At 43.7% G+C, this 24,877-nt stretch overlaps 1 protein-coding gene across 1 annotated transcript in view; it reads left to right on the top strand.

The window, feature by feature from the left end:
• DIAPH1 (diaphanous related formin 1) overlaps positions 1-24,877 on the top strand; it is a 270,343-nt gene that overhangs the window by 101,074 nt on the left and 144,392 nt on the right. Inside the window, exons 13-14 of the mRNA XM_056516800.1 lie at positions 11,008-11,123; positions 19,461-19,525. Coding sequence (XP_056372775.1) covers positions 11,008-11,123; positions 19,461-19,525 — 181 coding nt within the window. The remainder of the gene's footprint in view (positions 1-11,007; positions 11,124-19,460; positions 19,526-24,877) is intronic.

The following is a 24,877-nucleotide window of genomic DNA, read 5'->3' as shown; positions in this document are numbered from 1 at the left end:
GTTATCTACTTATTTTTCTTTAATTCTCAAATTTTCCTATTTTTTGGATGACATTTTGGTGCCTTTAGAACCAATTACCAGGTTTCCATAGTGTTCTGGTCTCAACATACAATGGTTTCAACATACAATGGTCGTCCCAGAACCAATTAATATTGTAACTTGAGGGACCACTGTATAGTCATAGACTTAATACACAACATGCTGACTTACATATCTAACACTTCCTTAATGCATGCATGTTGATTCATGAGCCTTCATTCCAGCTTTTCAGACCTGCACTGTAAAGATGAATGGAGATATGGAAAAGACTTGTAGTGGTTTGTAAATGGTTAAGAAGAGTCGTAGCTGCGTCCTGATTATCACGAGGATTATTTCTTATACATATAAAAACTCCATTTCTCCATGCTGCCAGCAGAGGGCAGTGTTACTCCTGCTGATATTCAGCTTGTTCTCTGTTTTCTCTTCCCACTACCTGCTCTCTGCTCAGACTAGCAATAGCAAGGAAAGCTCCATTACTTCTCAAGTAATACGTCAGGAAGTCCAGGATTGTTGAATGGCTAATGGCCCTGTGTTAATTGTATTAATCTTATTAGTTCTTCCCCCTGAGCCATAACGTAAGGAAGCAGTCGCAGTTGCCGGTCCATTATTTTATATACTTGTTTATCCTTTCCTATCATACTTATTTGTTTCCTTGCTGCAAGAAGATTATCCCTGCAGCTTTATAACAAAAGGTGCTGCTGCATATCTGACAAATCCTCCCGAACGTGGCGTGTACCTGTTAATACCACTTCTCCCTTCATCTTATGCTAATACAGCCAGGCAGGGGAACAAGTGGGTAGGTGCATGTAGATTAGTCCGATCTATAGAACTATGAATAATGTTCTAAGCACAGACAGATAAATGCTCTAGAACTCCAAATTTTTAAGAAAACAGAAAAAAATAGGAAGTTTTTCAGAGATGTAGTTTTATGTTTTTGCTTTTTTTTTTTTTTTTTTTTTAACAACTAGACCAGTGTTTTCCAACAAGTGGTCCTCCAGCTGTTTCATAAATACAAGCCACACCATGTCTGGGCATGCTGGGAGCTGTAGTTTTGCAACAATTGGAGGCACAACATATAAGCTGTGTATAGTCTCCCTTAAAGGAAGGGAAAACATTTTTTTTAAACCAACTGGTGCCAGAAAGTTAAACAGATTTGTAAATTACTTCTATTAAAAAAATCTTCATCCTTCCAGTACTTATCAGCTGCTGTATGCTACAGATCAAGTTCTTTTCTTTTTGAATTCCCTTTCTGTCTGACCACAGTGCTCTCTGCTGACACCTCTGTCCATGTCAAGAACTGTCCAGAGCAGGGGAGGGTTACTATGGGGATTTGCTCCTGCTCTGGACAGTACTTGACATGGACAGAGGTGTCAGCAGAAAGCACTGTGGTCAGACTGAAAAGAAATTCAAAAAGAAAAGAACTTCTTGTGGCGCATACAGCAGCTAAGTAGTACTGAAAGGATTACGATTTTTAAATTTACAAATCTGCTTAACTTTCTGGCTCCAGTTCATAAAAAAATAAAATAAAATAAAAAGTTTTCCACCAGATTACCCCTTTAAGGTGGCCATATATATCAAGGTGCCCACACCCTTTATACTTTATTCAGTGAAATGCACCGCTGTGGCATGGTTATGGTGTATGGCGACCTCACAACAATTATTTTGGAGTTATTATGCACCATGTTTAGCAATAAAGTTTAGTTGTCTTCATGCCTGGCTCTTGTGCTGGGTGAAACAACTTGTTTTACGAGCCAGAGATAGAAATGCAGTGGGGGAGATTTATCAAAGCATTTTTCTTTTTTTTTTCTTTGGTGCTTAAAGGGGTACTCCACTGGCCAGCGTTTGGAACCAAAATGTTCCGAACGCTGTTCGGCCATGCCCTGTGATGTCATGACCACGCCCCTCAATGCAAGTCTATGGGAGGGGTGTGTGACAACTGTCACGCACCTTCCCATTGGCTTGCATTGAGGGGATGTGACCATGATATCACAGGGGCGTGGCTAACCCCAGCAGCGCAAAAACAGAGTTTGGAACATTTGGATCCAAAAGCTGGCCAGTGGAGTACCCCTTTAAAAGTCGCACAGATGTATTTACCGACTTTTTAGCGCCAAACCACTGCCCCTCTGTTGTCAGTGAAAACATATACTACCGTGAGTTTTGCTTCAGCTGATGGAGTGGTCATGAATTTATCAAAGCAACTTTTCATGGGAAAGTCACATACCGATCCCGTGCTCAGACGGTCTGTAGAATGCAGAAGGTGGAGAAAGATCTCCTGGTGTAGTCAACGGCGCTCTCCTCTGGATGCTCGCAAGCTGTTTAGCAAATAACAGTCAGGAAGCGGACAGAGGTCTCTCCAAAGAAGCAAAGAGAGGAAAGACTGATGAAGGGCGAACAACGTGCCCTCAAAACCCCAGGATAAATGTCTGGACAAATTGGATTCGGAACCATCTCACCACTTGTAACCCCGTGATGAGCCTTGATTAAACTGCAACTTCAAGCCTGTCCTGGCAGCCCTGCATGGTGGGAGTCGTAGTTCTACGTGATAAGTACAGACAGGAATAGATAGCCACAGGCACCCGGCTGCCCGAGGTATCTGTGCAGGGTTTCCTGGAAGGATAAAAATTTTTTTATAGAAGTAATTTACAAATCTGTTTTAACTTTCTGGCACCAATTGATTAAAAAATTTCCACTGGAGTACCCCTTTAAGTCAAGCAAGCTGTACAATGTACAAAGACATAGGGGTACATTTCTCATTGTTGGCTTTGAGTTCTGAGGTTTTTTTGTGCTACATATTTAACATACTTGACACTTTTTTTTTTTAATTCTCACGGAAGGCGATTTTGTGAGTGCTCAGTAGGCGCAAGCTCACAATGCCCTAAATATGGTGCTTTATAAAACCTGACCATCTTTAAACCTTTTGTCTTAGGGACTACAATGCTCACCATGTTCTTTTCCTTGGTTGTATGTCACGCCATTGAAATCAATATAACTGTAATGTCTATAGGTGTGCTGTCCACGTAGCTCAGGTTTACAAGCTAGTTAAGTGCTTTTGGACCATGTTTTCTTCTGTCCGTGGTTATTTCTATTCTATTTAGTAAATAGGCTATACCTGTCCTTCAAAGTATGAAGAAGTTGGGCTGAGCCTGTGTGAGAACATCATTTATTTCCCTTTCTGAGATGCCTTTTGACCATGTAGTTAATTTTTGAAGGTTACAGATGTAGAGATCTGTACACATAGAGACTCTGGGAAATTATCCTTGTATCACTTGTCCCTCATGGTCTGTATGGAGTCGGAGAACATGCCAATTTACAGTCATTACAAACCCACTGGTCCCTTTTAATGTAGTGTAATAATAGTTAGTGTTAGAGTGCCCCTAATGTACTGTCATTTAAAAAAAATCCATTGTCATGGTGGAAAGCTTTTCTGAAGGTATCTAGATTACTCTACAGCAAGACTGGGTTCTCTAAATTCTAAGCGATTTTTATTTAAATTTCTTTTTTTTTAAGGCTGTTCATCCACATCTATGTCAAGTAGTGGACACGTTAAAATCCATTTACAGTTCTTACGTTAATTCTAATAATGACCTAATATACGCAGGAAGATGTCATGCACAACACCTTAAAGGGTTATTAATGCTGACTTTTTATCTAGCAAATATTCTCTTCCAACCTGGTGATCCCCACTGCTAAAACTTTCCAAATACACAACTTCAAAGGGGTCCAGTCAGTGAACTTTCTTGAGAAACCTTGTACCATGCTGAGATGCCTTGGGTCATATCCTTCAAAGACTGTCACAACGGTCTATTTTCTTCTTTTTTCTCAAATAAATGTTTATTGGTTTTCCAACACAAACAACCACAAAATATCAGGATATGATAAGGAAGATACAAGATAAACTTTCCTTGTAATATAAACAAATAGTTTAACACTTATGAAAAGGATTTGCGCCTAAGCGCAGTCTGGGTGTGTGGGTATGAGGGGAGCTAAGGAGGGGGGTTGGGAGAAGCAACAAAGGGAGAAGGGGGGGAGAAGGGGGGGAGAGAAGGGGGGGAGAGAAGAGACAGGAGTGAAGAAGGGGGGGGGTGGAGAGGAAGGGGGTATCGTGCGTGGCTGCGCATATCCCTGGATGGGTGGGAGGGTGGGAATCAGTTCGACAACGTCATTTATGTGCAAACAATAAAACCACAATTGAGTACAATTCCACATAAGTTTTTTGTTACGATGTTTTCCTCTCTGCTGGCTACGCATAGCAGGTACCATATCTACCACGAGGCGTTGTCTCATAGACCCTTTTTGTATGACAGCCAGGGGGACCAGGTAACAAGGAAATTTTCATGTGTCCGATCGACCCTGCTCGTCATCTCTTCGAATCGGCAGATCTGGTGGACCTTCGCCTCCCACTCGGAGATCTTAGGCGGTGTGGGGGAAAGCCACTTTAAGGGTATTAAGGATTTAGCAGCGGATATGAGGTGAGAGAGGAGTTTGGTTTTGTGGGGCTGGTAGGAGGGTGAAGGTTTGCCAATCAGCACCATCTCCGGTTGCAATTTAAGATCAGTGGAAAATATCTCATTTATCTTCGATTCTATCTCCTTCCAGAAAGGGGTCAGGGCTGGGCAGGTCCACCAGATGTGCGTGTGGGTGCCAGTGTGCGTGTTGCATCTCCAGCACAGTTTACAAGGGGACAGACCATGTGCATGCAGGAACTCAGGAGTCCTGTACCATCTGGACAAAAGTTTAAAGTGCATCTCCCTCAGTCTTATGCATCTAGAAAACCCTTGTGAGTGCCTTAGGATATATTCTATATCACCGTCAGAGAGGACCACATTCAACTCCTTCGCCCATGAGGTTAGGTAGCCAGGGGTTGAGGTTGAGCCACTTGAGGCACACCACTTCCTTGAGTACGAGAGCCGAAACCATCCTCTCGGCGGTGACACTAATTCGATCTCAAAAGCAGTTAGCTCTCTCAGCTGAGTCACACCCCTCCAGAACGCCTCGAAACAAGATCTGAGATGTGACACCTGGAGAAAAGACAACCTCACCGCTGGCAGCAGCGAGGTGATCTCCCCTATGTCCGGAACCCTTCCGTTGTCGAAAATCTGGTTGATTGTGAAACCCTCCAATTTAGACCAGAGTGAGCCGTATGTAGGGGTCATGCGATCCAGGATCACCGGAATGAGGGAAGCAGGTAGCAGAGGGGAGAGCGAAGGGGACAGAATAGGAGCCAGAGAAGCCCAGACCATGAAGAGACCTAGAAAGAGAAGTTGGGGGTGGGAATGTGAAAACACTCGTCGTTTAGGAATCCAGAGATGATGAACAAAATCCAGGCCATACGCCCAATGAGACCACAACGCTTCCCTAAATTGTTGCGTAGTGTGAGAAGAGTGGGATGACCTATAACAGGAGATCCATCTTCTCAACTGTATGGCTCTATAGTGATCATGGATCTCTGGCATTCCCAGACCTCCCCTGTGAATAGGCCTAGCTAGCAGGGATCTCGCCAGGCGGGGTTTTTTGTTCTTCCATAAATATCGTGAGAACGTTCTGCGTAGGGAAAGGAAGAAAGATGTAGGGAGGGCTATGGGCAGCATGTTTAGCTTGTATGTTATTTTCGGTACTACGTATGTTTGCAAAACATTGCGTCTACCTATCCATGAGATTAAGGGATTGTCATATTCAGCTAAAAGCTGCTGGGTTTCTGTGAGGAGTGGTTCGAAGTTGGCTTTATAAAGTTGAGGGATAGTTGGTGTAATATGGACTCCCAGGTACTTTAAGGAGGAGCGGGCCCATGGGAAAGGGGTATTATTTTGCAGAGTGGCAACAATTCGGGGGGGCAGCGTAATATTGAGAAGTTCTGATTTGTGAACATTAACTTTAAAATTTGATACAATGCCGAATTCTGAGAAAAGTGACACCAGGCAGGGAAGCCCGTTTAATGGGTCTGGCAGGAGGAAGAGCAAGTCGTCAGCGAACGCTAGCGTCTTGAGTTCCCCCTCAGGGGTTTCAAACCCCCTGATCTCTGGCGTTTGCCTGATTTTTTGGAGAAGGGTCTCCATCACCAGGATGAACAACGAGGGTGATAAGGGACATCCCTGCCTGGTGCCATTCGCTTTCGAAAACGGGTGGGACAATGAATCATTTATGCGTAGGGAGGCATAAGGATCCGAATACAGAGAGAATATTGCGTCTATGAAAACGGGAGGTAGACCGAACTTGAGGAGGACTGCCTTCATGTAAGACCAGCTAACCCTATCGAAGGCCTTCTCGGCGTCTACACCGAGAAGGAGTAAGGGGCGGTTGCGAGAGTGTGCGTAGTGCACACATGAAAGTAGCTTGATTGTGTTGGTTTTGCCCTCCCTCCCCGGAACGAAACCAGATTGTTCAGGCGCAATCATATGAGGCAGCAATGGTTTGAGGCGCTGTGAGAGAAGTTTGGTCCACACCTTAAGATCAAAGTTTAGTAAGGAGATGGGTCGATAACTCCCACACTCCGCCGGATCCTTCCCCTCCTTGGCAATGAGGGTCACATAGGCCTCTAAGGCTTGTCGAGGTATAGTTCCTCCTTTCAGAAGATGATTAAGAGAGTTAGCAAGATGTGGGACCAGTAGGTCCATGAATTTAGTGTAGTAACGAAGGGGTAGACCGTCAGGTCCCGGGCTTTTCCCCTGGGGGAAGGATTGTATGACTTTAGCGACCTCTAGTTCCGTTATCGGGGAGAGTAGGGCAGAGGTCATGGTCGAGTCCAGCTGAGGGAGCTGTAGGTCTCCAAGAAAGGCTTCTTGGGCTGAGGGCAGAGTTGGGTGTGAGGTGCAGAGCTGAGGCGAAGGGAGATTGTAAAGGTCTGTGTAGAACTGATGGAAAGCTGTAGCTATATGGGAGGTGTCGGTGAGTGTCTTACCAGTCCTATCCTTAATCTGATGTATTTTCTGTTTGGCTCTCCTTTTTTTTAAGAGAGAAGACATTAATCTTCCTCCCTTGTTTCCATGTGCATATATTTTTTGCTGGTGATGCAGGTAAGCTTTGGAGGATCTATCGTGCAGGTGGGAAAGCAATTGGTCCCTAAGTGCCTTGAGCTCCACCAAAGTAGCCTCCACCAAAGATCTCTTGTGCGCCCTTTCCAAATTTGAGATGGCGGTTAGCAGACGGTCAGTCTTCTCTCTGTAAGCTTTCTTTAACCTAGCTCCCCATGAAATGAAAATGCCTCTAATGTAGGCTTTATGGGCTTCCCAGATTAGAGGGGGGGAGGGGGAGGAGGGGTCAGGTGTGCAATTTGTGTCAAAGTACTGCTTGAGGTGAGACGTGAGGTCAGCTAGAGCATCGGGATTTTCTAGTATAGATTCATTCAGTTTCCATGTGGGAGCAGAGGTGGGGGAAGGGGAGAGGGACAGAGACAGAGAGACAGGTGCATGATCCGAGATCGCAATCACCCCAATACGGGCATCACTCACCAGTGGTAGTAGGGAGGCGTGAATTAGGATGTAGTCAATCCTCTGGTAGGTTTTATGCTGTGACGAGAAGTAGGAGTAATCTTGAACGGAAGGGTTCCGGAACCGCCAGGAGTCTGTTAGGGAGAGATCAGCAAGTTTAGAGTGAAGTTTAGCAATTTGTTTCTGTGAGACGCCGACATGCATTGATGTGGAGTCTAGGCAGGGATTTAAGGTTACATTCAAATCTGCGCCCAGGATAATGGGTCCCTCTGAGAAAGCTTTCAGGGCGGACAGTGTGTTGATGAGCCATGGCACCTGGGCGTGATTCGGGGCATAAATATTTGCCAATGTGTAGGTGGAGTTAAATAGGCGAACACGCAGAAACAAAGCCCTACCTTCGGAGTCCTCGTATTGTTTCAAAACTTCAACTGGCAGGGATGAGCTGAAGGCTATTGAAACCCCCTTCGACGCCGAGGAGCCATGGCAGGAGTGAAACCACTGTGAAAAATGTTTAATCGGCAGTTTAGGTATCCTATCTCTCTTGAAATGCGTCTCTTGCATGAAAGCTACAGAGACTCCGAGACCCTTGAGATGGTCCACCACATGATGTCTTTTTTCAGGAGTATTAAGCCCTCTAACATTAAAAGAAGCGAAATGCACAACTGACATATCCGGTTTGTAGCAGAGCTAATTAGAAGATCGGTAGAGGGGGGGGGGGGAAAGGGGATAGAGCAGGGAGATAGGGGTCGAAGAGATAGTCTGGTGAGAGGGAGAAAGTGGGGAAACGGAGTATCGGGTGGGGGAGGTAAGGGTGGGGGGGTGAATGGATAGTGATCGCTCAATAAAGGGTATACCTTATAGTGTACCAATTCGAGCAGGGGGGGGAGGGGTGTACAAAGTACAAATCCTAGTCTGAGTGCACCAGGGTACAGCACCCTACTAGTATATACACATACAGATCAACCTAATTATAACATAGCAAGGAGCATATATCAACACGTATAACAATAAGCAACCAGGCCTGGTCTGTCAGAAGACCAGAACAATCGAGGCAACCCAGGTCCGCAGCCAGGATAGTAGCAGACCGTCGAGGAAGGAAGGCAGCGCTGGAGAGAAGAAAGGATGGTTAACCAAGCGATAGTGGAAGGAGAGAAAGGAAAGGAGAGTTGAGGGAAGGATATAAGAGATGAGAGAAAGTTAGGGGACGGAAGGGGTACGGGAGGTAGGGGGGGGGAGGGGGGAGGGTGCCAGTGCAAAAGGGAAAAGAAGAGAGGGAGAGACAGGGGTAGGGACGTGGAGGAACAAAAGGGGGGGGGTATGGTGAGGGAGGGGAGGGAAGGAAGGAGAAGGGAGGGGTAGGGAAGAATGGGAGTGGGATAGAGAAGAGGGAGGGGAGAGGGGACAGTGGGACAGTAAGCTGTTTGGGGAAAATTCAGGGAAGAGGGGGAGAAATGGAGGTAGAGGGAGCGTAGGGAAAAGGGGAGGATAAGATGCTTCAAGTACATAAGATGTGAATACATGGAAGAGCACTGCACACAATAACAGGAAACACAGGCGTGATGCAACACCCACAGAGAACCCCTGAGGTGGTTCTCCTCCTAGATCCTTCATGTAATAGCCATTTCTCATGGTTATTTCGAGATCGAGCCTAATGAGTTCAGTGGCAGGCGGCTCGTGTGTGGACCGGGGTCTATCAACTAACAGTCATGAGCATCAATCCTCCTAATGGATGGGAGGGGGGGGGGGGGAGGGAGGGGTAGAAGGGGAGGTGAGCAAGACCCGCTTCTTCCAGGGGACCGGGAGTGTATGAGTTCAGATACAAACGAGGAGTCAACTGTCAATTGTTGATATTGGAAGTTGCGAAAGAGAGGACCTAGGGTTGGGAGAATTAAAGGTAGGATCAATGGAGTAAGCCCAGGTTCTGAGAGTCCATCTTGTTGCGTGTAGGGGACTGCAGTTAATGCGGGAAAGAGGCGAGGGCGTGGGGCGTTCATGGGTGTACTGCAAGGCCAAGAAGATGGGAAGAAGACGGGCCACAACTAAGGCTAGGGAGGGAGAGGGGGGATCGGGACAGGGAGTTCGTACAGTACCTTCCCTCCAGGAGAGTCCGCTTGGGCATCAAAACAAATCCAGGCTCTCCTGAGCGCCTGGTCGCATCAGGTGAGAGTACAACTCAACTGTCAGCTTGCAGGTTCACCGTCTACAGCATAGCGAGGTCTCCATCACTCCTCATCTCAGCGCTGCGGGGGGTTTTCTTTACCAGCGGCCTTCTTGGTCTTGCCGGGCTTCGTGCGGGAGGCCACTCTCCAGTCGTCCATCCTCGGCAGCGGGGGGAGCGGGGCTAGGTCTGAGACCGGGAGCCATGAAGGGACCTCCATCGGGGGGAGATCCAGAGCTGACCAGGCCTTGTCGAGATCCGCGGGGGTTCTGATGGTGATTCTGCGCCCATTGCAGGTGACCGACAGGCCGAAAGGATATAGCCAAGCATACATTAGGCCTTTCTCCCTTAGCTTTTCTAGGAAGGGTTTCAGGAGTCGTCGTTTGGCCAGGGTAGAGGGAGCTATATCCTGATAAAGTGCGATTTGGGCATCCCCGTAGCGAGTAGGTCTTTGCTCTCTTGCCGCCCGAAGGATCTCCGCTGTGTCAACAAAAGATAGCAGCCCACAAACGACATCTCTCGGTGGCTCGGTGGGCTTAGGCTTCGGCCTGAGGGCTCTGTGGATCCGTTCAACGACCACTTTAGAGGCTCGGTCTGCGCCCAGTAAGCCCGCGAAGATTTCAGCGGCTATTCCGGGCAGCGCTTCATTTGCCCAAGTCTCAGGGAGTCCTTTGAGACGAATGTTCTTGCGTCGGCTGCGGTTTTCTTGGTCCTCGATTTGCGCATATACAGAGTTCAGATGGGACTCCATCAGTGCAGCCCGGTCCACCATAGCAGAGGAATGTGTGGACAACGCCGCGCAGGCAGACTCCAGTGCCTCCGTGCGGAAGCCAATGGCTTGGACCTCCGATTTAATTTCCGCCAGCTCCGTAAGTACCGGCTTGATAGCTTGAGTCAGGGCTTTCTTCATGAAGGATTTCAAAAACTGTTGGGTGAGCTGCGTCGGAGCTCCTTCTTCAGTTTCGCTCTCCTGCTCGCCTTCATCTCCAGAGTCTCTTAGTGGGTGCGCGTCCTGCGCCATCTTGGGCAGGCGAGCAGGAGAGAGGCCTCCTTTCTTCCTGAAGAATTTCGCCATGTCACCCTGGCTCCTCACCGGTCTCGGTGAATCCCCAGGATCTCCTGTAGCTGACTTGCCGTATTTGACCATGTTGCGTGTAAAACAAGGGAGTTAAGGGTGCTGAATCCCTGGTCAGACGGGAGAGCCGAGAGCTCACGCGTCCATCTCTTTCCGCGGCTAGGCTCCGCCCCCAACGGTCTATTTTCTTCTGTGCCAAAATTCTGTTCAACTAAAATTGCACTGGCGATGAGTTTTCATGTGTCTTTGTACATTAGAAATTGTGTTCTTCTGCAGTTTACAGATTTTAATGTTCTTCTTTCCCTCTTCAGACCACAGTACTACAAGCTGATCGATGAAGTAGTGTCACAGGTAATCCTGCACAAAAATGGAGCCGACCCGGACTTCAAATGCAAACGTTTAAGCATTGACATCGAAGGCCTAATAGGTAGGTGTGAACATACATGTACAGATGATCTTTGAGAAAGCTGTTTGTGTGCAAAAATATGTCAACAGAACTGGTGCTGTAGGTTAGTTTGGATAGATATGCACAGAAAGAGTGATACAGTTAACATACAGTTTATAAAGACATATATAAACCATAAACACAATAAATAATAAAGACAAGCTGTATTAATTTTATTACTCTTTCTGTGCATATATATACAAATAAACTAACCTACAGCACTAGTGCTATTGACTTATCCCCCCCCCCTCTCTTTGGGGTTCAGACCCCGAGGGGTTGTTGTATATGTTTAATTCCATGGGATCCACCTAGGGATGGTTTGTGCTTGGCCTAAGATATTTAGACACATTCTTTAATAAGAACGCCAGAAAGTGCCTTAAATATTTCCGCCAACCTTAGCAGATGTAGATTTTTTTTTTCCTGACCTCTGACAATCCAAAATTATTAAGAGATGTGCACCTTTAAATAAATTTCAAGGTGAATTTTAGGGTCCCTTTAAAAAGTGTAGTGTTTTCTTTATCCATAAGAACACTAAGAAATAATATAAAGGGACATAACAAGGTGCACTTGATAAAAGATCAAATGCTGAGAGTTTAGACATATTATTAACCATATGCTTATTAACCAGATGCTCCCACAACTAAAGCAGGAATATCTGATAACATTATATTAGAACTCATTTTAATGAATTTAATTAAAAAATATATATATAAATATATAGAAAAAAATGTAAGTAAAATTAGAATACAATATTTCAAAAAGTATCCATAAAACTGGCACCAGTGCTTTTTATGGATTTTTTTTGGTGTGCCGCCTCTCTATTAGATTGATAAAAGACTGGGAGTCATGCCTTAGGAATCTGAACACCTATTGGAAGAGGACTATAAGTTCTAGGACCGTGCCAGTTCTACCATTATTTTTTTTTCCTGTATATTTTAGAATGTATGTTCAGCCCCACACTCTTACTTACCCAATTCTCTTCACTCCTTGATTTCATCAGCATGCCAGCCTGTCACTCCTCTCCCCTTTGCAATTTGTTGCATTTTCTTTCCCTGCACTGTGTGTATTAGGTTTGTCCTGACCAGACAGGCAGTACGGTATTGTGGTTAGGTCATCTTTACAATTAATTTTCTCTTTTTTTTTTTTTTTTTCCCCCCAATATTTTTTATTGCTCAAAATAAATTAAAATGAAAGTCAAAACAACTTTGTAAAAAGGCTTCATTAAAAAATATCCAACTGTTTTATATCTATTATGCAGTTCTGTGTGTTTTCATGGTAATATACAACATACACTGCTGAAAAAAATAAAGGGAACAGTGAGATAACACATCCTAGATTTGAATGAACGAACTAATTGTATGAAATACCTTCGTCTTTTTTGAATTTGTTAACAACAAAATCGCTCAAACATTATCATGGAAATCAAATTTATCAACCCATGGAGGTCTGGATATGGAGTCACACTCAAAATCAAAATGAAAAACCACACTTCCGGCTGATCCAACTTTGATGTAATGTCCTTAAAACAAGTCAAAATGAGGTTCAGTAGTGTGTGTGGGCTCCACGTGCCCGTATGACCTCCCTACAATGACTGGGCATGCTCCTGATGAGGTGGCGGATGGTCTCCTGAGGGATGTCCTCCCAGACCTGGACTAAAGCATCCGCCAACTCCTGGACAGTCTGTGATGCAATGTGGCGTTGGTGGATGGAGCGAGACATGATGTCCCAGATGTGCTCAATTGGATTCATTTCTGGGGAACGGGCGGCCAGTCCATAGCGTCAATGCCTTCCTCTTGCAGGAACTGCTGAGACACTCCAGCCACATGAAGTCTCACATTGTCTTGTATTAGGAGGAACCCAGGGCCAACTGCACCAGCATATGCTCTCACAAGGGGTCTGAGGATCTCATCTCGGTACCTAATGGCAGTCAGGCTACCTCTGGCAAGCACATGAAGGGCTGTACGGCCCCCCAAAGAAATACCACCCCACACCATTTCTGACCCACCGCCAAATCTGTCATGCTGCAGGATGTTGCAGGCAGCACTTACTCTGTTTGACTCTATCATGTCTGTCACATGTGCTTAGTGTGAACCTGCTTTTATCTGTGAAGAGCACAGGGCACCACTGATGAATTTGCCAATCTTGGTGTTCTATGGCAAATCCCAAACTTCCTGCACAGTGTTGGGCTGTAAGCACAACCCCAACCTGTGGACGTCGGGCCCTCATACCACCCTCATGGAGTCTGGCCTGTCTCCTGGTAGCGCCTCCATGCTCTGGACACTACGCTGACGGACACAGCAAACCTTCTTATCACAGCTCGCATTGATGTGCCATCCTGGATGAGCTGCACTACCTGAGCCACTTGTGTGAGTTGTAGACTCAGTCTCATGCTACCACTAGAGTGAAAGCACCGCCAGCATTCAAAAGTGACCAAAACATCAGCCAGGAAGCATAGGAACTGAGAAGTGGTCTGTGGTCACCACCTGCAGAACCACTCCTTTATTGGGGGTGTCTTGCTAATTGCCTATAATTTCCCCGTGTTGTCTGTTCCATTTGCACAACAGCATGTGAAATTGATTGTCAATCACTGTTGCTTCCTGAGTGGACAGTGTGATTTCACAGAAGTGTCATTGACTTGGAGTTACATTGTTTCTAAGTGCTCACTTTATTTTTTTGAGCAGTGTATATACTCTATCTAGGCTGATCCTTCCCTTGGGGAGTATTACTCCAGGTCTAGATTACACAGGGTTCACTTGCTTTGAATGCATTAATGCAGTGTTTACCAATGGCTGTCCGGACAGGCTGGGAGTTGTAGCTTTGCCACAGCTGGAGGCACACTGGTTGGGAAATACTGCATTAATAAAATAAAAATCCTATAAATGTTTACATAGCCTTTTAAAGTTTTCAAGGGTACAATTTGCACCTATACTCCCAACACTTTGCTTACCATATGCATGTTATCCAGAAGCAGGCGACAGTATATATTTGATAACAGGCACCATTTATGTATGTACTCCATTCACTTTATCCCCAGTGCCTAACAGTCCAGACTTTAGCATTTGTTCTATATGCTTTCTTGTCAGGATGACCATTCGCTCCTTATCTCTGTACCCATAACTGTATAATTCTTGTGTATTTATACTGGTATTGTAGATGCAAAATATATATTGTAGTTGCAAAATTTCTAAACTACTTAATGCAATAAAAAATAAGTTATTTAAAACAAAAAAAATAAACTGAGCGTTACTGCAGGACTAGAATACACTGGGTTTGCTTATTTTTAATAAATGATTGGCATAAAAAGGATGAGCTGTGAATATGTATGTAGCCTTAAAAAGGCACATTTTGTCAAGCACGGCCATGGCTTTTTAAGTAAGGCTATTCTTTGCCAAAATACTCTAAATTTAGGAAGACTTAGTAAGCAGTGGTCACTACTTAAACAGCCCTAATGTCCATTGAATGTAGAATACAGACAGCCATCTATTATGTAGGAGTCTTTAAGTGGCTGTTCTGGGGATGTTATTAGTTGGAGCCTTCTGGTAGGAAAGAAGTAGGTGTGAAAGTGGAAAATAACTGTACTTGTTATTTCAGGTTACAAATTAAATTTAGAATTTAATAAAGGATATTCAATAACAATGCAGGAATTCTGTGTTCCAGGTAGAACACAGTGTAAGCACAGTTAGATCTTTGTACTACAGAACTACAGCCAGTTTCCTTACTAACAAGCAATGAATGGTGCATCCTGTCCCAGGACTCCACAGCCTTGATGTCCAGTGTGCAGCCTGAACACTTAATTGGGGACGTCCCAAAAAATCTGTTAAAGCGTTACGGTCGTTAGTAAGAAAAAAAAAAATGCTCCAAGGGATAGGGGATAAGAGGTCTGAGCACGGGGGTCCCGCCGCTGGGAACCCATGCGATCTCTCCTGCAGCACCCCCTGTCATCTTGAGCACGGAGCGAACTTCGCTCCGTGCCTGATGACTGGCAATGCTGGGGCTGAGGGATTGTGACGTCACGGCCCTGCCCCCTCGTGATGTCACACCCCACCCCCTTAATGCAAGGTTAGACTTGCATTGAGGGAGCGGGACGTGATGTCACGAGGGTGCGGGGCCGTGACGTCACGATGCCCCAGCATCACCAGTCGTCAGGCACGGATGAATTTCTGAATTTCTCTGAGAGGCTGAGGGTGTTTCCCTTGAGTATGTTGAGCTCCCTGAAATCAAGGGGACTCTGCTGCAGAATGTCCATGCAGAATATTCATGAGGAACTCTGCGCAGACGTTCTGCTGTGTGAACATAGCCCAAGGCTGGTTTTACAATTTTCAGCTTATTAGAGGTACCAGGATTTTGCTGCAGGTGTCTGAAATTGCTGTAAAATGGCAAGTTTTACTGCATTTAAGCAAATCATAGTAAAATGTGTAATATTTACAGCAAATTTTAAATTAGAAGGGCAACTGTTTGAAAGTAAGATCAGGAAGTATTCCTTTACTGAGAGAAGTGGTTGCTGAAAATACAGTGAAGGAGTTTAAGCATGCATGAGATAGGCACAAGGCTATCCTTCATATGAGATGGGCACAAGGCTATCCTTCATATGAGATAGGGATAGGCATAAGGCTATCCTTTTATATAAGGCAGAGACGAGGACTATTCAGAAGTATTCAGAATATTGGGCAGAATAGATGGGCCAAATCTGCCGACACATTCTATGTTTCTATACACTTGCAACACAGAACAACCTGGCACAACTGTGTTAATCCACACGCTCTTCCAGGCTTAGGGTGGGTTCACACCACATTTTCACTATACAGCTGCCAGATCCGTTTGGCGCCAGCGAAAACCGGGCTCTCCCATATCCCAGCCGGGCCCAGCCTGTATCTAATTTATTTTAATTAGCCAACCGGAGTCAAAAGGTGACTCCGGTCGGCACATTATTGCCCTGTATCCGGTTTTCTGAATGTACCTAAAACCACGGGATACCACCCGGAAAACACTGTCGGAAATACAGTCTTATAGATGGGAATGCATAATTTGCAGAAATAATAGACATATCTAGTCTTTCTGGGGACATCGGATCCAGATTTCCATGGTGAAACATCTGCCCACTAAATTCCGCTATGCGCACAGCTCAGCAGAATCCCTTTGAAATCAATGGGATTCTGCTGCAGTGGAATTCAGAGCAGAAATTCTGCTATGTGAACATAGCCTAATAAATGTGCAGGAATCTGGTTTGGACCAGAGGTCTGGTCACCTGAACAAGTACATCATAGGTCTGTTTTTTTGTTTTTTTTGTTATTTGTCCCTGCCATAATATGGCCACATACCTAAAATTGTCATTAACATTACATACTACACACCAGTCCTCACACTCCAGAAGCACAATTATCTGCTGTACAACATCAAAAACTGCAATCCATCAATTATTCTTACAGGAAAGGATTGCTGTAGACTTCATAGGTAATGTCTGCACTGGATAGCCATACCAAACAAGTGGATATGAACTGTAACATCTTATCCACATGCTTCAGGCTTCTTTCATGCAGACATATGAGCATGCTCTGTCAGATCTTTAGGATGCTTATTCTGTCGTAGATTTGACACAGATTTACAGTGACAACTGCTGCACGAATGGATCCCGACACAGGGCTAATATAATCCAAAGGAAGGTCTAAGATTTAAGCTTTTAGATAAAAAATTGGAAAATTACACCGTTGCTCTAGGCTTTACTTATAATAACCCTGACTTGCTGAATACGTGGATTAAATTAAATACATAAAGTAAAATGAAACCAATTAAAACAAAACTTGTTGGTCAGACAAGGATTGGGAGAAGAAAAACAAAGATAAAACACAAATATCCAGTCCTATTAAAAAATAATGTAGATAAAATATGTGAAAAAAAAAGAATCTGGTGGAGGGACCCTCTTGTGAAATATTCTCTTATTATCCCAATTTGGGGGGGGGACATAAAACACTAACATTCCTTCAGAGAAATTGTTCATTGTAACGGTCAGTACTATCCACTATATTATTCCACAGTAAACACCAAATAGTATTTTCACCAAAAATGTCCACAATAAATGTGTTCTCATAGGTAGTCACAGTCAAAGATATACGGACAGTCAAACCCTTAGGCGATATCCACAGTAGAATTAATTCATATAGACACATGCGGGGGAAATCCAATCCTTGAACAAAACAGTTAATATATAGTACCCTTCAGGGCAATCAGTCACGAATCAGCAGATATTTTGTTTCTCTTTCTTTATTTCTTGAATACGATGTAGTATCTTTACAACAGAGTAAATACACACATGGCATGCTGCAGTCTTTGCCTATGTCCGACTCTCCCATCCATGGGCGCGACAGCGGGCCTGTCCCCGAAATGCCTTTGAGCCCATGGCTGGGAGAGTCGGACATAGGCAAAGACTGCAGCATGCCATGTGTGTATTTACTCTGTTGTAAAGATACTACATCGTATTCAAGAAATAAAGAAAGAGAAACAAAATATCTGCTGATTCGTGAGTGATTGCCCTGAAGGGAACGATCTATTAACTGTTTTGTTCAAGGATTGAATTTCCCCCACACGTGTTTATATGAATTAAAGGGGTTCTCCACTGCTCAGCGTTTGTAACAAACTGTTCCGAATGCTGGAGCCGGCGCGGGAGCTCGTGACGTTATAGCCCCAACCCCCTCATGCCGTCACACCCTGCCTCCTCAATGCATGTCTACATCATGCCCCCTCTCATAGACTTGCATGCATTGAGGGGGCGGGGCGTGATGTTATGAGGGGCGGGGCTATGACATCACGAGCTCCCGGCTCCAACGTTCGCAACAGTTTGTTGTTTGTTCCAAACGCTTTTTTAAAATCAACTGGTGACAGAAAGTTAAACCTATTTCTAAATGACTTCTATTAAAAAAAATCTTAATCCTTCCAGTACTTATTAGCTGCTGAATACTATAGAGGAAATTCTTTTTTTTTTTTTTGGAACGTAGTCCTCTCTGCTGACATCACAAGCACGGTGGTCTCTGCTGACATCTCTGTCCATTTTAGGAACTGTCCAGAGCAGGAGAAAATCCGCATAGCAAACATATGCTGCTCTGGACAGTTCCTAAAATGGACAGAGATGTCAGCAGAGAGCACTGTGTTCCAAAAAGAAAATAATTTCCTCTGTAGTATTCAGCAGCTAATAAGTACTGGAAGGATTAAGATTTTTTAATACAAGTAATTTATAAATATGTTTAACTTTCTGGCACCAGTTGATTAGAGAAAAAAAGTTTTCCACCGGAGTACCCCTTTAATGCTACTTGGAGGAGTGACGTGGAACTCAAATAGTGGTGGTGCTTGTAATCTAACAAAGCTGCAGGATCGTGTATATTACTTTTTGTGATTTTCAGATAGTCACAGTAGACAGTAAGTATTTTGTATATCCATAATGGTTATTAGAAATGAGCGAACTTACAGTGATTCAATTCGTCACGAACTTCACGGTTCGGCAGTTGCTGACTGTAGCCTGCATAGATTAGATCAGCTTTCAGATGCTCCTGAACTAATTTATGCGGGCTAAAGTCGGCAACCTCTGAGCCGAGAAGTTTGTGACGAATCGAATCACTGTAACTTCACTCAACTCTTATGGTTATGTAATGTGCTGTAACTTTACTTGCCTCACCAAAAGTTTCAGTGCTTACAAAAAAGACAAAATAAAGAAACCTACAGGAACGTGTGCATTTTTAAACCAGTCATACTGGGTTATTTATAGACGATCTAGTCTAAGTTTATGCTTAAAGGGATTGTCCCCTACTAACTTGTCTGATCCAGTACTAATCCTCTATAAAAGCTTCAGTCTGCAGCACAGTGTCTTCTGATAAGTGGACAATGCATTAATACTGCAGCCAATCAGTGGTCATATGCCAAACTCATGGCATCATGACGCCCATAACAGAATATGGAACATGACACCTGAGGCCACTGATTAACGTGGATGACCCCTTTATGTACTGGGCTGTACCAGTAATCTTTCCATCTGTCTTCTCTAGGTGATGGCCCCTAAGATCAGGACCCTTCTATAAACTATAGTCCTGTCCATGTAGGTTGACTATAAAAAAAAAAAAAAAAATTCCTAACCTCACTAGATAATTCTATGAGTTTGTTCTTCTTAGCGCAACCATGGCATAACTGGTTACATAGTCACATATATATATATATATATATATATATCTACATGATTATATTATAACCTTTTTTATATAAAATATTTCCATGACAGCTGTAATAGTGATGTGTAGTTACCATTATCCTCTAAGTCCCATTTTGTCTTCCCTTCAGATCACTTGATTGATAAGAAAAAGGTGGAAACAAGTGAGATCAAGGCTCGGGATCTGGTGAAAAAGGTAACATGAAGCATTAAAGCATGTATTAAGATATTAGGGAATTGTATGAAAGGGAATCTGTCACCCATACTAAATTGCTGATACCGGCTAATAGTGCAGGTGATGCTGATCCCAACTCCATTTACCTTTCTTCGATACATGCCGCTGTTCCCGAGTAATGACAGAAAATCTAAATATGTAATGAAGTGCACTGGGGCCGTTCCCAGCTGCTGGGTGCACGCTGGGTGCCTAGATCCACCCTCTACAACACCCTCTTTATAAATACTCTATTGCTCTGCACTTAGCCAATACTTCCTGTGAGATCTAGACGGCCAGCCTGTACCATCACTATGCATGTGATGCTTCATCAACACTCCTGGAAGCGGCAAATGAATGGTGGTGGTAAGGGCCAACTGTGCAGGAGATCTCAGATGAAGTCATTTTGTAAGAAAAGGCTTAGCAATTTTGAAATGTAATGTGTGCATCAGTGGCCCTCATTTACTATTCTAAACCAGACTTCTTTTGTCAGGTTTTTTTGTCGCATCTTTGTCTGCGCCATGTGCGCCAGTCTGCGACACGATGCAACATTTTTTCCAGACGGACCCAATGTGGATTCTCCCAAACCCGAAAAAGGGGCGTAACCCGACATTTCTGAGCTTTCCCACATATTTATAAAGGTTTCCAACCCGAATTTGTTGAATTGTTGTGGATTTTTTCCCGACAGCTCAGAGGAGTTGGAAACCAAAACCAACAAAACGCACGTGCGACAAACAGGATGCGACATAATAATAAATACCAGGGGAAAAAAGCAGTCGGGTAAGAAAGCAAGATAGACTTACAACCCGATAAATGAGGGCCTGTGTGTCATGGTTTACAAGCTCCATGCTTGGTGTTATTAAATGGAAAAACCTTCATTGGCTACATCTCACAGGCACACAGGTTGTTACAGGTATGGAAGAACAATCTCATCTCTTGTGAATCACATGACCAGTAAAGATTTTCATCCCCCTAAAGGTAAACTTTGAAGGCTTCTATTCAATTAACACAAGCAGAGACCTTGAAAAGTGTGACAAACTGATGCACATAATATATTAGGAAATTGCTAAAACCGAAATATGTTCCTTAGGCTGGGTTCACATATACCTAGTCTGCCACATGCCAGTGACCGTGTGCCAGAAAGTTAAACAGATTTGTTAATAACTTATATTTAAAATCTTAATCCTTCCTGTACTCATCTGCTATATGCTCCACAGGAAGTTATTTTCTTTTTGAATTTATTTTCTGCCTGACCACAGTGCTCTCTACGGACACCTCTGTCCATTTTAGTAACTGTCCAGAGCAGGAGCAAACCCCCATAGCAAACTTATCCAGTTCTGGACAGTTCCTGACATGGCCAGAGGTGTCAGCAGAGAGCACTGTAGTCAGACAGAAAGAAAATAACTTCCTGTGGAGCTAACAGCAGCTAAGTACTGAAAGGATTAAGATTTCTAAATAGAAGTAATTTTTTTCCCCAGCAGAGTATCCCTTTAAAGCGGCTCCGCACACAGTACTGTGTGCATCGCTGCTCATGATATGTTGGCTGGGTGCGTAAGTACTCAGCGAATGTAGTAAGCTGGAATAGACACACAGTTCATTGCCGTGTGTGTGTGTGTGTGTGTGTGTGTGTGTATATGTGTAAATGTATGTATGTGTGTGTGTGTGTGTGTGTATATATATATATATATATATATATAAAATATAATATAAAATATAATATAAAATATAATATAAAATATAATATAAAATATAATATAAAATATAATATAAAATATATAATATAAAATATATAATATAAAATATATAATATAAAATATATAATATAAAATATATAATATAAAATATATAATTATAATATATAATATATATATAATATATAATATATATATAATATATAATATATAATATATATATAATATAATATATATATATAATGTGCGCACTGTTTTTCTGAAATGTTCACCTGTGAAAGCCAATGACCATACAGCAAAACTGAGGCAACTTGCAGTAAAATGATGTGATTTTGCCACCCTGGGTTCTAAAGAAAACCTGCGCTTTAGAACCCACCCTAACTATGCTCCAAACATCACTGTTGCCTACCTGGATGATTGGCTCCCCCTGCTGGTGTTTGGAAGGCATGCTTTCAATCAGAACATAGCTGGAAGTCTGTTTTGGATGTTTTCACCCGTCACTTTTTTTCTTTTTAATATTTATCTATTTTTGAAGAAAGTCTTTTATTTATATATTTAGTGCTCCACTCTTGGCAAGGATCACAAGCGCCAGTGTTTATTAGTCTGCAGCTCAGCATTTTTGACCCTTATCAGCGGAGCAGAGCCCACATGTTTACTTTTTCAATTTAAAAAAATAATTTAGCTGTCAGCGTGAGAAGAGATAGTGCTGTGGCCGAGCTGTCGGGTGGCCTCACCCTGGAAATTTCATTCCAAAGCACGATGGGGCTGATAGAGTGACCTATGGGCCCCAGGCTGATAGGGGATAATTGAAGTTGTGACTGGGATGTAATTAGAGGGGCCAGCTGTATGTCACAAAACCTCTCTGCTGTTTCTCCTACTCTCACACTGCCGACAAATTATTCCTTTCTGCTCACGAGCAGCTTAGTGGACGCTGCAAATTGGTTTTCTAGCAAATGTGGCGTCCTGCATTAAGTACAGTTTGGAAAACGCACATTACAACTATTACGTGACTCCCATCTGAAGCAGAAAATCATCGCAGTGTCCTAGACTTAATTCATCTGGCCATGAATTTTTGCAGTTTCCCGCTATAATTTTTACAATTTCACGGTTTTATGAACTGCTCATAGAACTTAGATTTTATCAGCAGATCCGTGCGATAATCTTATACTGTATCTTCGGTGTCTGGCAGATATCTGGCTAATGCTGATATGCTGGGTTTTACCTGTTTGATCTTTCGGCTTCACATGGAGATAAGCGGCACCATACTTTTCTGGCAATTACTCATCAAATTCCATAATAGTCACATTCAGCCAGACCTAACTATTTTTTTTTGCTTGTGTTTTGTCTTTTTTTTTTTTTTTATTCACACCTAACACAAGGTTAGAAATAGATCTAGAGTTGCTGCTTTTGTATAATGGTTCTCCCACCAGAAGTGTTTAAACGGGGTTCTTCGCTTTACAAAACACATTTCTCGTACACTGTTTGGGATCCCTCTGTTCAGGATCCTCTGCTCTTGCTTTTCAGGATCCTCTGCTCTTGCTTTTCAGGATCCTCTGCTCTTGCTTTTCAGGATCCTCTGCTCTTGCTTTTCAGGATCCTCTGCTCTTGCTTTTCAGGATCCTCTGCTCTTGCTTTTCAGGATCCTCTGCTCTTGCTTTTCAGGATCCTCTGCTCTTGCTTTTCAGGATCCTCTGCTCTTGCTTTTCAGGATCCTCTGCTCTTGCTTTTCAGGATCCTCTGCTCTTGCTTTTCAGGATCCTCTGCTCTTGCTTTTCAGGATCCTCTGCTCTTGCTTTTCAGGATCCTCTGCTCTTGCTTTTCAGGATCCTCTGCTCTTGCTTTTCAGGATCCTCTGCTCTTGCTTTTCAGGATCCTCTGCTCTTGCTTTTCAGGATCCTCTGCTCTTGCTTTTCAGGATCCTCTGCTCTTGCTTTTCAGGATCCTCTGCTCTTGCTTTTCAGGATCCTCTGCTCTTGCTTTTCAGGATCCTCTGCTCTTGCTTTTCAGGATCCTCTGCTCTTGCTTTTCAGGATCCTCTGCTCTTGCTTTTCAGGATCCTCTGCTCTTGCTTTTCAGGATCCTCTGCTCTTGCTTTTCAGGATCCTCTGCTCTTGCTTTTCAGGATCCTCTGCTCTTGCTTTTCAGGATCCTCTGCTCTTGCTTTTCAGGATCCTCTGCTCTTGCTTTTCAGGATCCTCTGCTCTTGCTTTTCAGGATCCTCTGCTCTTGCTTTTCAGGATCCTCTGCTCTTGCTTTTCAGGATCCTCTGCTCTTGCTTTTCAGGATCCTCTGCTCTTGCTTTTCAGGATCCTCTGCTCTTGCTTTTCAGGATCCTCTGCTCTTGCTTTTCAGGATCCTCTGCTCTTGCTTTTCAGGATCCTCTGCTCTTGCTTTTCAGGATCCTCTGCTCTTGCTTTTCAGGATCCTCTGCTCTTGCTTTTCAGGATCCTCTGCTCTTGCTTTTCAGGATCCTCTGCTCTTGCTTTTCAGGATCCTCTGCTCTTGCTTTTCAGGATCCTCTGCTCTTGCTTTTCAGGATCCTCTGCTCTTGCTTTTCAGGATCCTCTGCTCTTGCTTTTCAGGATCCTCTGCTCTTGCTTTTCAGGATCCTCTGCTCTTGCTTTTCAGGATCCTCTGCTCTTGCTTTTCAGGATCCTCTGCTCTTGGTCACATTGGAGAACAGTTATGAGTATCTCTCACAATGTAGGAGCTGTCCTTTTCTGCGTTACACAGACAGCCCATTGTTGTGAATGTGCTCTGGGAATCACTGCTCTAGCATTACACAACCAGGGTGCCTCCAGCTGTAGCAAAACTACAACTCCCAGCATGCCTGGACAGCCAACGGCTGTCCAGGCATGCTGGGAGTTGTAGTTTTGCAACAGCTGGAGGCACCCTTGTTGGGAATGACTGTGCTAGAGTTTTCTAGTGGTGGCTGTCTCTCCACAAATTATAGCTGATCGCTGTGGGATTCAGCAGGGGACGCTTTGTGATCTGTTTTTTGTCAAGAGTCCCTTTAAAAATAAAATGGGTATTTTCAAAATCCTTAATACAGTTTGATACGCCCTTACATTCCTTGGATATAAGGTTTTATAGTTTCTGATAATGCAGGGAATCGGTCAGATGGGCGTAAACTCATTTTAATTATGGGAGTAAATATCCGGTAATGGGCAGAATTATACAAACCCACTGACTGTATAATCCCACCCACCATCTGACATTTACTCCCATTATTAAAATTAAATTCACACCTATCTGCAGGATTCCCTGTATTATTAGACAAGCTATGAACCCTTATATCACATGAACGGAAGGGCGTATCAGGAACCTGTAAAAAGATGTGTGATCGAGGGACTCTGAGATATTCAATGATAATGCAATCTTTTTTTCTTAGTTGGCCACAGGTTTGTTTTATCAAAAACTGATTTAGTATTACAACCTAGTGGTTGTAGGTATTGATGACCTATTCCATCAGTATTTTATGGTGTAGAAAATCCCATAAAAGTGAGCTGCCATCACAATCACTGCAATGTGCATGTACTCTTCAGTGGGCCGTGCGCAAGAGCTTGTTTATGGGGGTTATCCATGATTAGAGAAACATAGCTCCTTTCTTCCAGAACCTCAGTGTGTGACATTATAGCTCAGTTGC

Source organism: Hyla sarda, chromosome 4 (assembly GCF_029499605.1).
Source record: "Hyla sarda isolate aHylSar1 chromosome 4, aHylSar1.hap1, whole genome shotgun sequence".
Classification (NCBI taxonomy): domain Eukaryota; kingdom Metazoa; phylum Chordata; class Amphibia; order Anura; family Hylidae; genus Hyla; species Hyla sarda.
The sequence above is the reverse complement of the archived record's forward strand: the minus strand, read 5'-3'. Positions and strand labels throughout refer to the sequence as shown.